Source organism: Adelges cooleyi, unplaced genomic scaffold (assembly GCF_023614345.1).
Source record: "Adelges cooleyi isolate 19-005CV unplaced genomic scaffold, UGA_ACOO_1.1 ACOO_flye_CR_arks_rails_tigmint_CR_PRNA_21, whole genome shotgun sequence".
Lineage (NCBI taxonomy): Eukaryota > Metazoa > Arthropoda > Insecta > Hemiptera > Adelgidae > Adelges > Adelges cooleyi.
Genome location: NW_026095871.1, coordinates 4,464,304 through 4,480,748, shown reverse-complemented (window position 1 = coordinate 4,480,748; position 16,445 = coordinate 4,464,304). Strand labels below are relative to the sequence as shown.

Genomic DNA, 16,445 nt, shown 5'->3' with positions numbered 1-16,445 from the left:
AATACATTATTCGTAAAAGACTTTATAATAAATGAAAATCTTTACAATAGCTACATCGAAATAAATGGTACTTAAATGCATGTATTTATTTCCGACAGTATGTTTGTCAATGCTTTTCCTGTGTTGTTCTTCCGTTGCTTTATCCCTTTGAAAAAATAAAGGATGAAATATGTTTCGTCATTCTAAAAGGGAGAATGTTTATTTTAAACATACATTTCAGTGGCTTCTCTCATAGCTTTGTTAGCTTTTATGTGTTATCAAAATAGTATTCGTTCATTGTTCGTCATCGTGTAATGAAATCAAATAGAAACAACAAACAAATATTAATTATTCGGACATGTAACTTAACCTCACCTAACCCAAGCGAGACTTTTTTTTGTTTCATTTAATGCATCAATTTACCGATGACGTATCTGTAGAAATGGGTAGGAGATGTAAAGTAAATTTGACTAAAAAAACATTTAAACTGGAATGTTTAATATATATATATTAGTTAGCGATACTAAAGAAACACAGACAATGATCTATTTTGGCCACGAAGTCGGTCCGACACATAGAAGGGACACTGGTTGTAAATCAATCAGTTGCACTGGAAAGAAGTATGAACGGCAGCAAACGGCGCAAGAGAAAGAAAGTCCGTTTTGTAACGTAGAAGTGAATGTGTCGGTAGTACTCGGAAAGTTTTCACAAGGCGCTTTCGACCCCGGCCCGGAGGGATAAAAACACAGCACATATATAGTCATTAAAGGACAAAAGAAAAGCTTGTTTTTTTTTTGTTGTTGTTAGTTTCTATTGTATTACGTTTCCTTCTCGTTCAATTTTCACGTCGATTGAGATGAAATGCCGACATGCAATAGATCTGTTCTACCGTTAAAAATAATAACAACGGGGAAAAAATAGCGTTTTTAATAGTCAGTGTTATTTTACAATAATTTCAAAGCGTTCCTCCAGTCGCTGCTATGTAGGTTCACAGGGTAGTAGAATAACGTCGTAATGGTGTACCTACACTGAATATATAATATGTACCTACAAACGGAAATGTGCATATACCGCAGCGATATTATTGATAAATAAAAACGTTTTACTGGTCTCTGATTACGGGCGTTGCATTTTTATTTTTTTTACTACCTCCATGCACCGCTAAGGTAATATTTTAGTTTAATGTACTATTCTGCTCGGGCGGCGCCATTAAACGGCAAAATGACTTATACTCGGTTCTCGAAACCGACGAGCAGCCCAACAGGGTGTAATGTGATAGCTGCGGTTGTGTTCTTATCGATGCACGTTTATATTATTCTTAAGTAGGCAGAGAAAATATTAAATGTAAGAGAATTAATAACGCTGAGTCAGTCTATATATACACAAACTGTTGCTCGACTTAGCAAAGCCCGTTGGGTAAGGTATATATTGTATTGGCAATGAGTCGAAAAAGATCATATCAAAATCATTAACGCGATTAGAAGAGGAAGAAGGATCTTGGGCATCCCTAGTTTTGAAAAGTTCACCCTCAAAATCGATGGTGTTCCATACCATAAATACCTACATTGTACGGAGAAAAATGGCATACTTAAAACAATGTCATCAGCAACCGTTGATAACAAGTTTGTTCAGACCTCCAGGTCTCACATCATATATATGATCCAGGTGATCTGGAAAAATTGCATTTCTTGATTGCCACTCCACCCCCCATGTCCAAGTATCTAATACTGTGTAGGTAAAATAATTATTCTAGTTAATTTTGCCTCGTCCACTACTATACATAACCGTAGACAAATGATAACACCGTACAACATTGGCACGGCCTGCGGTTGGATATTATCTTATCGGTCAGCCTTCCAACCATATTAGCTTTATTAATTAATAATTTTCAACTTCCATTAGGCAACGTGTCAATGTTTCCGTTTTAGGAACAAACGCATAAAACGAGCTCATGAAAACACATACACAGGAAGGATATGTTTTGTTTTCCTGGAGGGCGTCACCCTTATAGTGTTGTTATCGATGGTCGGGCGTATGGTTCTCCTCAGGGCGTTTGTATAATAATTTTGGATTACAGATATGATTGTTTGCATATAAAAATGTCTCGTTAAAAAATAAACGTACGGGCATGCCACCGGGATTCCGGCGTGTGTCGGATTAACAACGCGCAATTCGATACCGTATTGCCGTGTTGTGTACGGGTTGGTTTATTCCTACTGTTATGGCTGCAATACCTATACATGTCAAACGCACACACACTTGCGGGGAGAAACCCGAACGCGGAAATCCCTTAAGTATTTTCTAAGTTTTCATTTGCCGATAAGGGTCAAACGCCTTGTCGCCGCGGCAGCCGTACGTTTAATTCCCCCCATACAAAAGCAAGTGCACATAATATAATATATTATATTATATGTAGTGTGTGTATGGAGTTTTCCGATCGGTGCGTTTTCTAGGGGAAGGCGGCCGAGGCGGAAGCACCTAACCGAAACCGTAGAAAACCGGCTTATCTTCGGGTCTCCAGGCTTTTACGGCCTTTGACTGTTGCTGTTTCATTATTTGAAAAACACTGCAGTTATAGTGCATGATGGCGCCATAATAAATTTCCGAGCGGTTTGGCGGCGTTACAGAGCCGGGGAACGACAGGGTGGTGAAAGTGGGCTTTTTATCGGTAAAACAACCCCGGCCGACACAATACAATCGACAGAATTATGGGCGGCGTTTGTGTGTTGTTTTTTTCCCCTATTTCAATTCACCCCCGTCGAAAACACTATCATCTAAGCGCCTATCCCGACAGGAAAACAACGTTTACATGACCGGGTAAGACCACCGTGTACTATTATACAGGCACCATGGCCTATCGTTGCAAAGTTCTTACGATATTAAGTTGTCACGGATAACGCTCGTGTTTTCCGAACATAAAGCCAATACGGCGGTGACTTATTTCCATTTTTTTGTGACATTTTATTTCTTTTCTCCGCAGTCACGTTTCACGCAAGTTCGTCGCATACGCTATCTTGTCTGTCGTAGGTATAATAATTATTTTCCATTAAAGCACGGCCTAGCAATAAAAAATATTATAGTTTACGGCCCCATCCCGTTCTCCTACAGGAGGACGAGCAGCAGCGTTATATTGTACGCACGGTCTATACCGACCCTATGGTCGGGTTGAGTTTTTTTTCTCTCTCGTAATAAAAAAAAGTTTTTGGTGCATGCTATCTATTGTCTAGGTAAGAATAGGATTTATTTTGTCCGACATCCCGGAACGAATCCGGCGCTGGCTATTTGTTTTTCATTAAAAAAAAAAATGTGGTTTTATATACAATAAAAATCGGTTGAACGCTTGTGTGTACTCCAAACTCAACGTCTATACACAAATTCTGTATAGACTGTACAATCCACGTGTTCAATGGTTCTTTATGGTTACTGTCGCGCCTCTTATATTAATCGTATAGCTAGGTTAATTAAAAACCGTATCAATGCCGTCGTGGCCGAAGAAAAAAAATTTACCGGCAAAACGCACAAGTGAATCTTGACTGCTGCCGAGATTATTGCTTTATCCGATCCGAGGAATCCGAGTGTAAGGAGGCCTGGTAGTAATTTCTATAAACTTTTTTTATTTTTGTGAGATTTTAACGATAACTGGCCGGGACCGCACAAGTCACTGCACGAACGCAGGTCGTCTCGAGAGATTTACTGCACTTGTGTCGGTTATCCAACTTGCTTGCAGATGATCTTGGCCCTCACAGAGGAAAACACCGACCTTCTACTACACGCATATCACACTCTATCCGTTTCTCGTCCATTACACTCCAAGCAGGTGATTTATCGTTTATCGACCGGGAACGCCTTTTAATTTTCCATAATAATTTATATGTATAATTTTTAATTGTAGTTGTACATAATTATAAATTAACTAAAATATTTTGCAAGTTTGTGTAAAGAATGAAGAAGAGTTATATTATGATTTTAATAAGATAACTTATAACAATTTAAACATATAAACCATAAAGCATTGAAAATGTAAAAAATGATGAAGTATATAAAATTACATTGTTTTGTAAGTATAATGCCAAATCATAGCTGTTATTTGTATCTTTCGTATTAAACGAGTTTACGGATTATTAGTTTCTATACACTACACTACATTAGTATTGGATTTAAATCTTTTAATTCTAGTTTCAAAAACGACTAATAATACCATATCACAAGAGTGGTCTGACAAATATTATGTTTGGTCCGCATATTATACCTAATGCAATAGTACAAATAACATGATGTCGTATATACTATATTATAATAATGGGTACTAGCAATATTATACAAATGTACTCGAGTCGTTTGTACATTATATTAGTAGCCGTTTCCGTTCATTCGTTTTAATGCTTATAATAATATTAAAGTAACGACATTACATTATCCATTCATATTAATATGGTATGCGTCAAGTATACGGATATAAGAATTTCCGAAGAGGGTAAGAAATATCCACAATGAGATTATTTATTGGTTTTTATAAAGTGGACTGGGCGATTAAACGATATTTTGTATGTGTAACCAGTAACTTTACGTTGAAAGTATCGTGAAAAAAATACGAAATACAATTATGAGAACCCTAAGGTGGTCACTAGCTTATAAACATTTTCATGTCTAATAGCAGTAATATCACTTTTTAGAAATAGCTACTGCCTACAATGCTAATTTGTAGATGATATATATTTTCATTTTACCCAAAATATAAAAATAAAAACGAGTTAAAGACTTAAACTTTTATACTTATATAATGGGTTAATTTCTATTTTTAGTATAATTTTCATATCTTATTTATAAAAAATCTATGAAAAAAATGTTTACATATTTTTAAGGAAAGGGTTAGGATGGATATATTTTGGTTTTTTAATATTTTTCACAAATGTAAAATTTAACAACACAAAAAGTATTTTTGTATTTTTAAACTTTTTATTAATATAGTTACAATGTTGTTGAAATGTAAAGCATTATTTTAAAACACTTTAAGGATAATTTTAAAGTATTAATCTCACTTTAATACTTTGATGACTGGGTGGTGGGGTGATTTTCGCGTTTAGGGCAGAAGACTTTTAATAACTTTTATCTTTTGGCTTAGGCACAAAAAAAAATATGTTTTACGTCGATAAAAACGACCAGTTCGTTATATTTTTTAGTTTAATTCTTACTCGTTACGGTTTTATTATTATTATTATTATTATTATATGTTTGTTATTACTTATTGATATTTCTTATTTTCAAAGCGCAGCCAATTGTGCAATACAGTTAGCAAATATTAATAGAAAACGTTGTAATCAATGCTTTGGTAAACGAAAGTAATGTACAAAATTAACCTATGGAGGCGTTTACAAGGTTTAGCTGAAAGATATACGGTGATGGTTCTGTCAATATCTATAGGGAAAAAACTCTCGACAGCATTAAAATAAAAATAAAAGCAGTAAAATAAAAAACAGGTTGATGGGTCGATTAGTATGCGTTTTAGAACCCAATTAACGTCAAATCCGCACTCATATTTTTTACTTAATTGAAGAACTCAGCCCTGCACTCACATATTATAACAGCGAATATAATATGTTGCAAGCCGTTCTCGTTTTTAAATATTGTATATTCACCAAGGAGAAGTGATTTTTATTAAGTTAAAAAATTGACGTTATAAGACATTTGATGGAAATGTTTAACTAGCTGTATTTGTTCACAAACGCACTTTTTATTTTGTTTAACGCAGTACACTTTAGCCGTAAGCAACAAATACGGCACTCAGAACTAGGAAGTCATTATAAGTACTTTACACGCCGAACGGGTTATAAATCGTACATCCGAATTTCCCCTTTGGACAGCTAGCAAAATATGTTTTCTTATTCTTGTTCGTTCAACTGAAATTGAACGGCTAGACGAAATTGTTGTCGCACTGCGCAAGTAAACAGCGGTTAGAGAGTGGTTTTTTATTGAGAAATTACCATGGAAAACTCCCAAAGACACAGTCTTATGTAATTACCGCACTATAGAAACTACTGTGTTTACTAACTGTTGTGTTATGCCACAGAAAATTGGATTTCGTACCGCAAAGCCGTTATTAGATGTGTTACATCTTTTTGTACACAAGAGTTGATTTTCAGCAACAAAAAAAAAAACATATATATATTATAACGAGCTTTACAAAACACTAACGGTTAAGCCGTTTAATTAAAATACATTTTCAATATTACTGTAGACTCTAGTGTCTAGCGTTTTCCTTTGTGTTACAACTCGATAAATTTATCAGGCTAAAGCCACGACGGTTAACAATCCGATTTTCTTAGTTCCGTATAACATCATAACTTACGGTTACCATTAAAGCCTAGGGTGGTTGTTCTAGTTTCGCCGATGTCTTGTAACATAACGTTAAGCTTAAATACAAATATATTGAAACGACGTGAACGTACGTGATGTGTAGACTGCGTTGCCATTAACTCCCCTTGTAGTAATTTACACGGAAACCATAGGAAATATTCGTTTGTAAATCCGATGTGCTTTCTTCAACTCGTTATAAGATAACTATATTTGTGTTTATTTAAAAACTCTTTGCGAACGACGCGAAAAGCGCAAGAATCAATATTTGCTTATCTTTCGGCTAAAGCTGATTGCTAATTTGACGCGCAGTGAAGACGGACACAGGAAAGAGGAGTAGAAGCAGAAGAAATATTTGTTTTTTGTATTTACATTGTCACCGTTGTTCGGCTATGGTGTCGTCGCAAGAATTAACCGTTTACCATTTTTGTATTGTTTTTGCCGGCAAATAGATTTGCCTACAAAAAAAAAAAAAATGAGGTTTTTCAGAGAATTAAAAAAAAAATGTCACGAACCATATAATTTACATTTATACACAATATATAACAATATTATTGGTACACGTGGCGTTCAAATAATTGCCTATTGTTTTTTTTTCAGGCCTAAATCAATTAAACCGGTACAATACCGATCTATACATTTTTTTTTAAACGTGCCGGGTAGAAAAATCAACACTGAAATAATATTGCTTTAGGACTTAGATAGATTGGGGGGTACACTGGAATTGTTGATTTTTTCAATAAGTGGTTTTATATGTACAGTTTTTATACGATCTACAAAGATTATATCATATTCGTAGAATAATATATGTAACTAAAGCCCATACAAAGTTAACTATTTTCTCTTACCTATATCGGCCGAACCACCCCATGTGCCTTGTTGCGACTGTCTGGCTAGTCTCATTATGGCGTCCGTGTACAGCTTGGAAGCTGAAGCGGCTCCTGTAAATATAAATCAAATTAAAACTACAAGAAAACATTATATTTATCATGAATAATTTGTTTAGATAAAAATATAGCTCAACAATTAACAAATAAATTTGTAAATGTTTTGTTGTAGATATAAAGTTTATTTTTGACCATATTCGAGAGTATATACATAGTTTTATGTGATACGATTGTCAGTAAGTTTTTCCATTCAAATAAATCAACCAATGAGCTAATGAGATGTTTGGCTGAACAGTTAATTTATTAGATTAAATAACCATTTGGTTCTGTAAGTATAGTATAATAACAGACATAGTAAGTAGTAACACTGGAAACTGGTAATGGTAACTGGTACCACAACTTCTAAAAAAACGTGAATTTCGAATGTCTAAAAAATAATATGGGTTTTAACATTTTAAAACTATGAATAAAAATATAAAAACATATTAATCGGAAATATGTGTCACAGAAGATTATATTGCTGTTCGTAGAGCTTGCCTATACTATTTTGGAATAATCATATTATAATTTATTTAAACAATAATCTCCGTTTTTTTTTTTAATTTCAATCAGATTTAAAGTGGGTTTTGTTTTTTAATACTGTGATTTAATAGCAGCTATAGTGAAAATATATTATATAATTTATATTATTATTATTATTGATTTCACATTGGCAAGATAATTTTAAAAACTGTTACAATCTAATGCCGCTTTACTGTATTTGTAAATTGTATCAAAAAATTCTGACGATCTAACGAGGATAATATAAGAGATAAACTATCTCTTATAGACAACAATATTATTCGTTATTCATGAATTACTAGCGTGACATAATATAGTAGCTCTAAAACAACACGCGCTTACAAAACGAAAAAGATTCCAAAAAACAAAAAAAATTGTTTTGGTCATTTGTTGTGAAGTAATCTAACGAAGTGAAAAGTTAAAACCTAGTGTAGTGTATTATTATGGCCACGAGATAACATTTAATTGCTCGGTTGGGTTTCTACAAATTACCAATATAGTATAGATCCCCTAGCACAATAGTTGTCTTTATTATTTAATTTTGTCCACGAAACTTAACCGTGCTACCGACAGCGGGTCGGATGCAATGTAATTAATTTTACCGTTTTAACCGAAAATAAACTGGCAGCGTTAAAAAGGGAAATTTCTGTGTTGCATTACAATTATACGGTTGTTGTTTTCCATGTGATTTATACACTAACGTGACGCGGTATCTTTTACTTTGGTGTAATATATATTTGGAAACACCCGCTAGATAATTTTGAAAACGCAGAACGTTACTACCAGTTACCGTTTATCGTGGTATAACGTCTACATCAGTCTGGTAATAATATTGATCCAGGGCAATTAAAAAGTCAAAAGTATTATTAAATTATCAATGAAACAGTTTGAGAGTTAATAGGAAAATTTTAAATTACCTTTTCTTAAACATATTACCGCTGTACATTATAGTCATAATATTATAATCGTTATCGTCGAGCAACGACTTCGGTATATGTTTATAATTTAACAAGTTGAGAAAAGTTGAAAACAAGATCGCCGGATACCTTGTGCTTATTAAATTTGCGTTTTTTACCGGCCAAAGTTTTGTATGAATTATGATTGCTTACAGTACGTGAAGCACGGCTGCAGAACAATGTTGGCCAACAAATCTAGAACCAAACAACCGCAACGTCCGTGCTTACCGAAACTCTTCCAGTGTTTTTAAGAGTATTCTGTTATGAACAGCTTTACCCCACTTAAATATTAACGCTAACACCTGGCTCGAGTAACTATTGTTTTTTACCGACTAAATCTATTCGAAATAGTTTTAACAGAACGCCGTAAAAAATATTCTAATAATTGTTTTACACCGTGAAACGCATCCAATTTTGTTTTTGAGTTTGTAAAAAACATAATATTATTAAACGTGGATGGCAATACACTTAATACGATCGTTCATTAATTTATTATGTTCTTAATAAGTCTAATAAAATTAGAAGAACGAGACACCACAACCGGTGCTATTCATAATGTCAAAAAGAAAGAAAGTAAGAAATTAATGTGCAACGGTTCCGGCAAATGTTATTTTTAATAAAAAAAAAAATGAAACAGGAAATTCAAAACAACCGCGACGACCGTGAAGGCTTGGTGTATATTATAATGTAAAGAATGTATTGTGCACACACGACGGAAATTAAATGGGCCAAATGCCGACATAACGACACATTTCCATACATTATAACCCAAACTTTGTGTTTGTGTGTGTGTGTGTGTGCTCGGTCGTCCTTCGAAACAATCAATGGTCTTTTATTCGGAGAATATAAATACAACTTTTGTATCTTTCAAAATAGTATTCATCAATAAAATATTATAAACAATTCCCGACGGATGAACCGGCGGTCGATCGGCACACGTTTATCCACACAAACAATTACACGTATGTGTAATGTATTTACATATATATATTTTCATATTATTCTAACAAAAAAAGCTAAAAAAAAATCACTATTGCGCGTATTGATTCCCTGGAAAAAAAGTATAAATAAAACGTCTCAGTCTCGGTGAAATTCCAATTTCCTTCCCGTGGGGTGAAAAAAAGTTCCCCTCATGTGCACGCTAGTTACTATTATTAGAATCGACTAACCGTGACTTGGTGTATTTTTTGGTTCAGACCCCCAAAAAGTTCTGCGACTCATCATCGTCCGTTTGGCTTCGGGACGCGACAGAATTTATTTTTGTTAACAATACTGTCGACAGACCACAGTGCATCCATAATATGTATGTAGAGGGTGGCATGATAGTGTATTTTCATCGAGCTGCAACACAATATGTGGGATGGGTCGCATTTTTCTGTGTAATTACACAAGCGTTCAGAATGTCGAAGAAAACCCTTGACTTTTGGAAACCTCGAGTGCGCAGATCACATTTGACGGCTTAAAGAATACTAAAAATTCTGAATAATTAATGACGACATTAAAGGGCAAAAAAAAAGAAAAAAGAAAAGAAGTAACCATACTGCGGCAAAGAAATCTCCAACACAAAGAAAATTATTTTAAAGTTTTTTTTTTTGCCAACAAAAACTTTGGAAGATGTGTTGCATAAAGATCGAAAATCCGTAATCAAAAACGGAATGACTCGCATAACATCAAAGCGGGTTTCCCGGTTTAGATTACAGCTACAGGAAATGGAAATAATGAAAAAGAGTATATTTTACCATATTAATGGATTTTCACGGAGATATTTATAAGTGTACATTTTTTCTAAATGTTTTGTTGTGGTTTGTCCGAAGAATTATCCAAATCTCACTGCGAGCACTTTATCGGTCTAAGAACAAACAAACGGCGAGCGATGGTCGATGGCACACTCGGAAGGAAATAAATTATAGTAGCTTTTTATTGAGCCCCGGTGCGAAGCTTAGAAGGTATTTTTTTATTTTTTTAAGTCTAAACCGATAACCTGAATTTGGCGACGATAGCGCCCAGACGGTTTCTAAGCGATTCCAAGAAGGGCCGGACCTCCTTTTTAGATTGACGTTGACACGGGTGTAGTTGAATTACCTATTCGGAACGCCGTATTGCGCGTGGCTTGATGAATAGAAATTGATAGATTTCCGTCGACAGCCACTCACGGGCGAACGGCCATAATGAACAACGAAAGAACTTGACCGATAAAAAAAAAATAGTAAAAACATGCCTGTCGACAAAGTCAGAATAAAAAATGCACTATTCGAATCGTTTAAATAATTATTGGAAATGACGACCACTTGCTGAAGACAGTAATATAAATAAAACCAATAACAATATTAGAACTAACTATGGAAATTCGCCGCCTATGTATCCTTTGATTATAATTTTAGTTTATACAAATTCGGCTATGAAAAAGGCGAGGAAACCCATATTTTATTCGTTCGCAGTTGCCTTTTAAAGTGTATATGAACTTTGATGATTGTTTTATCGCTGTCATATAAGCAAACCTACGTTTGAGCACCTTGGACGGCTGCTGCGAATAAACACTCATGACGGAATTCAGCGAATCGCAGGTGTCTTAAAGTGTATGAACGTGCGCGCGTACCGAGTATACTTGTGTTTATTTATGTATAACATATTGAATGGATAGAAACAAAAAAAAAGAGCTACTGCTGCTGTTGCCGGCAAATCGCTTAGTGGATCCGAGGGAAATGCAAAAGCGTGTATCCGGAGCAAATTAGAACAAATTGAAGTTTGAAAACTGAAACGGAACTCGCCCAGCCGGTGCACGTCTCCGCGAAGAAGATGTAGTTCCGTCCTTTGCCTTATACCGAGTCTGGCGACGTTTAAATTATATGAGACGAGGTGCCGCTTTTGAAGCCTTCTAATCGAATTACGACGGGCCAAATGCCTTGCGCGCCTCTTAGTCATTTCCGTTTAAAATCACATTATCCACAATTACTATTATTATTATTTACCGCTAGAACGCGTTAAACTAATGGCAGACCTTAGGCGTCGCGTAGTGTATTCTCACGATCACTTTATACTTAAAATTTGCACGTGTGAAGTAAGCTATTTATAATATAATTTGCTATGCTTGTCAAAGTTAAGTATTATTACGATAGCTTTATAACAGCAAAGTGTACATAATAATTATAATACGCGCAAAACACAGATGCTTCACGGACTTCAACCATATTATTATATTAGAATGTGTAAAACAACATGTTTTTTTCTTCTTTTTCCTCTAACCCGTTGCCTACTCTAAAAAAACCCAAATATTTGAATCCCCTAGTTCATTTTCAAGTACTTTTTAACTTTTTTGTGCGTTCCATTAAAATGGGAATTTTATTTTTTTATTAAAAAAACTCTTACAAAAACTAATCAAAATTTTTAGAACTTAAAAAGTATTTTTAATGCTGAAATTAGACACTTGAAAATCTCTCTACTGATATTCCACAACAAATTATTTATTAATTAAGTTTTCAAAGGATTTTTTATATTATTTCAACTGTAATAATTTAAAAATGTTAACTAATGTCAATAACAGTAAGCTAATAAATATATAATTAACATTTAAGCACATTTGCACATCATTTATCATTATGAAACATAATATTATATCATAACATGCCTAATACTAGTATATTAATTGGACGTGACGGAAAACGCCATACACCGTGGAAAGATTTTACATTATTTTATGTTACCGGAAATGGAAGTGGAATTTTATGGGGAAATAATTCTGTTATCGTGCTCTAGAAGTGTACAGGAAAGGTTAGGAAAGGCGCCAATAGAAGTGGTTGTTTACACGAATGATATTATTCACATTCTGCGTACCATTCGGGTAAGCGCACTTTTACTCGAGTGGTATGACAACAATAATGCGTTAGTCATGTAAAATATGATATACCTAAGTACGACGAGATAAGTGTAGAGTGTCGTGTGGTGAAACTGTATAGCACCGAAAATATAAACTCAAACAACCGGCAAATTGAATTATGTGTGTCTAGGCTATACGAAAACAATGTTAGCAGCCGAAGCTTTTTTGAATTACATTAGAATACAATATAAAGACTTAGGGGCCACATCCGACGAATTTATCAGTTTCATTTTCAAATTATCGCTTGTCTCATATATTTTTTTTTGGCAAACACTTATACATTTTGTGTAAATCCATATTATAATACTGTTTATTTATCAACATAATTATATCAGATATGATCATTATACTATAATTGCACATTTGTTTTGACCATGTACGATATGTGTTTTTTTATCACATTAAACGCGATGAATCGAGTACAGCTTAGACTTTATTAGTGTCAAATGTTATTATAGAATTGCTTTTGTGTTGATCCCAATATAAACTTTCTGCGTTAAAAAAAAATATAAAACCTTTCGATTTTCAATAAAAATAAAACAAAGCTAAAAAATATTTTATCATTATATATTGTCGATAAAAAGCGACACAACTCTATTTTACTGCCAAGTATTTTTTTTTATTATTATTATCATATTATACATCCGAAACAGCTGAACAGAATGTATTTTTAACGGGAAAACTATAGAAAATAATGAAAACGCTGATTCCTTTTTTTTTCGTTGTTTATTCGAATCAATCTTTGTTGATTGACGACAATGGTAATAAACGTACAATATTATATTCTACTTGTATATATAGCTGTTATAATGGGAAACTACTGACAAAAGTAATTGCGCGTGCCTGGGATTTGTGTGAAACCGTAATGCACAAATCCTCGTTAAATGCAACGTTTACAGATTTTCGAAAATCCTGTTGAAGCCGATTTGCGTCGACTGAATTTGTAGCTGACCGAATATGCAGCTTGGATCGCTCGCTAAACCGTTTTGTTTATCGTGTCAACGGCCAGATATAAGGATTGTATAGTATGCTATATACTTGGATCCAAATTGCCAATGCTCGGCCGGATATTAAGTTCTCGCTTAAGTGGACGCCATAAAAAAAAAAATCATAAGTTTTCATAATGAAACATCATCTGATATTAACTTGACATTTATTTTTTATAGACATTTTATAGAGATTTTTTAGTTTTTATTGACATTATTTTTGAATAATACTAGACGGTATTACACGCGTGCCATGTAACTTGCCAGACTACTTGCCTTACCTATCTGACCTCGATTGGTCGGCAAGTATATATTTTATTAAAATAATATAATGTTATTATTAATACATAGGAATCAAAAAATAAAACTGCCTACGCCACAGGCCGGAGAAAGTGAAAAACGTTTTTTAACGATTAACACAAATAAATTATTAGTTTGGCGGAATTCATTTTCTTTTTTAAGTTTTTTGACAACACGCTGTAATTAAGCAAGTAAGAAATTAACGTCTCGAATGCTGACAGCATATGTGATATTATTATTATTATTATTCATATGTTACGTCGGCGGTCGTGCATCTTCATAGCATATATCCGAACATATAGTGGGTGTCCGAGCTCGCATTCTCTTCCGTGTAAATATTTTAATTCTCTCTAAGCCGAATAGGTTTTTTCTTTTGTTTTGGTGAAATTACTGTGTTGGCGCTGAAGAATACCATTAGTATAAGAAACGATCCGAAATGGGTGTGTTCGTCGAGGTAATGCCTTATCTCTGACAAGATCGACATCTGTTCGGGTGAAAAATTACCGTCGCGCCTCGGCACCGAAATCGAGCCTATACTTATAGCGGTCGACTGCAATGGTGTGTCACGCCCAATCATCTTTTGCAAGACAAATATTCTTGAAAGGGTCGAACAGTCTGTCGATTCGCAAGTGTACACTTAAGGTTTATCGATACCGGGAGGAGTAACCCGAATGTGATGCAAAAGAAAGGTAAACGCACTTTGCAGCAGTATAATATAAACATTTCGCATAAAAAGCTTTCGAGATGATAATTCAGAAGAAGCGAGATAAAAAATATTCATATACAGACCATTCTGTCGTGCAAGGGCATTTGAGCTTTTCGGCAATTTATAATCAGAGTATAACCGCAAAGACGATATTCAATCCGATTAGTAATAACTAATAAGTACCTATTTACACTTAAAACTGAAGGATTAACTTTAGTATATTAAAATAAAAAATATAGAAAATACAAAGTATTGATTTGTCATTCCTTTTTCCTGAACTTCATAACAATTTTAGTACTTTGAACTTGAGTTAGAAATCCAGAATTCTGTTCTCAAAACAGCGCTTCCAATAAAATCATACCTAAGAGTTTGTCAGTGATATGCCTAAGAATTTTGTAGGATGCGATAGAATTAAAAAAAAAAAAAAATATATTTTCCAAGTATGAAAAATGTATAAGTGAAATTATATTTTTGATAAATTCCATTTGAAATAGTAATTCAGTTAATTTCTCGACAGTAAATCACTGACTGAAATGATTAGTAAATTCTTAACTAATATTAATTCACGTTAAGAGGGGTATGTTTATTACCCTAATTGTATGAATACATATATGTAGGTCTTTTTGAAATACACAAGTCATATGCTAGTGTAGACATACACTTATTTAGTATGATTTTGTATGATATAATTTTTTTATTTGAATTTGAATATTAGATATTATTTTTATCATTCATTTTTTAATGTGTCGGCCGCTTTACTAATCACCGGTATATAAAAAGCGTACAAAATAAAAATTATTTTTTCTTCTGTTGTAGTACCGTTATAAACGTCATGTATATACTTAGAAAATGGCGTTTATACATTTATGCAATCTGCGTGCAGCTGAAACGTGCACAAATATTGACTATGTTTCCGTCTTGTTATTATAAAAAAAACGCCAAAAAAATAAATTAGAATTTTTAATATTTATAAAAATTTGCAGGGGCGTGAAAACTGTGTAATAAGTGATTGTATATTATAAATATTGTATTGGTAGTGTATTTTAGATGAAAGCGCTTGACTTTAGATAAACAAAACCAGTAAAAGGTCATCATCATCATCACCATGCGAGTGTGAAATTGGAAAATATCCGTTGAACGTTTATCCTTCTTCCTTTTAAGATAATCAAATAACCCGCACTACGCCTCCGCCTTTATTCCGCATTAGACAGCTTTCACGTTTCCAAAATTCGTTTTTATAATCATTTTTTTTTTCAATCATTATTTCTATCGACCGACCAAATTAGTTTATGCTAATCTATTCATACATGTTAGTGTTTAAAGAAACAACGTAGCGTCTAGTAATTACAATATGAGTAAAAGTGATTTCCTGCAATTGTTAACGTAGGCGACGGCATATTGTCAGATTCGTACAATGGTCAGCGACATTTCCACAATATTTTTTACTGTACACAAAACTATCACACTAAAAAAATTGAACAACCATTTCAGTTATTACTTCTTATCCATTTCCATGTACAGATATACTTAACACTTAAATTAAAAAAGGATTTAAGTGGAACCCAAAAAGTCATTTTTGCAAATTACACGCTGGTAGCGATGCACACTTGCAGTTTAGCCGTTGGTTGCGTTGAAATGTAAACCTTATGACACTTCATACTGTCGCTATTTTGTCTGTACAACGTAATCCTAATCAAATATAAATCCTACGACAATACTATATTGTGTGCAAAAACCTCTTTACCCATAATTATGTTTGTCAGTCCCGTTGGCGAACAATCGAGGGTCGTCGTCGCCATCCTATCAACTGTACAAACACAATATGTATGCATTCAAGAGTGTTAT

At 33.8% G+C, this 16,445-nt stretch overlaps 1 protein-coding gene across 1 annotated transcript in view; it reads right to left on the bottom strand.

The window, feature by feature from the left end:
• Window positions 1-16,445, bottom strand: part of LOC126834495 (uncharacterized) — a 102,751-nt gene that overhangs the window by 29,992 nt on the left and 56,314 nt on the right. Inside the window, exon 3 of the mRNA XM_050566451.1 lies at window positions 7,179-7,271. Within this exon, the coding sequence (XP_050422408.1) occupies window positions 7,179-7,271 (93 nt within the window). The remainder of the gene's footprint in view (window positions 1-7,178; window positions 7,272-16,445) is intronic.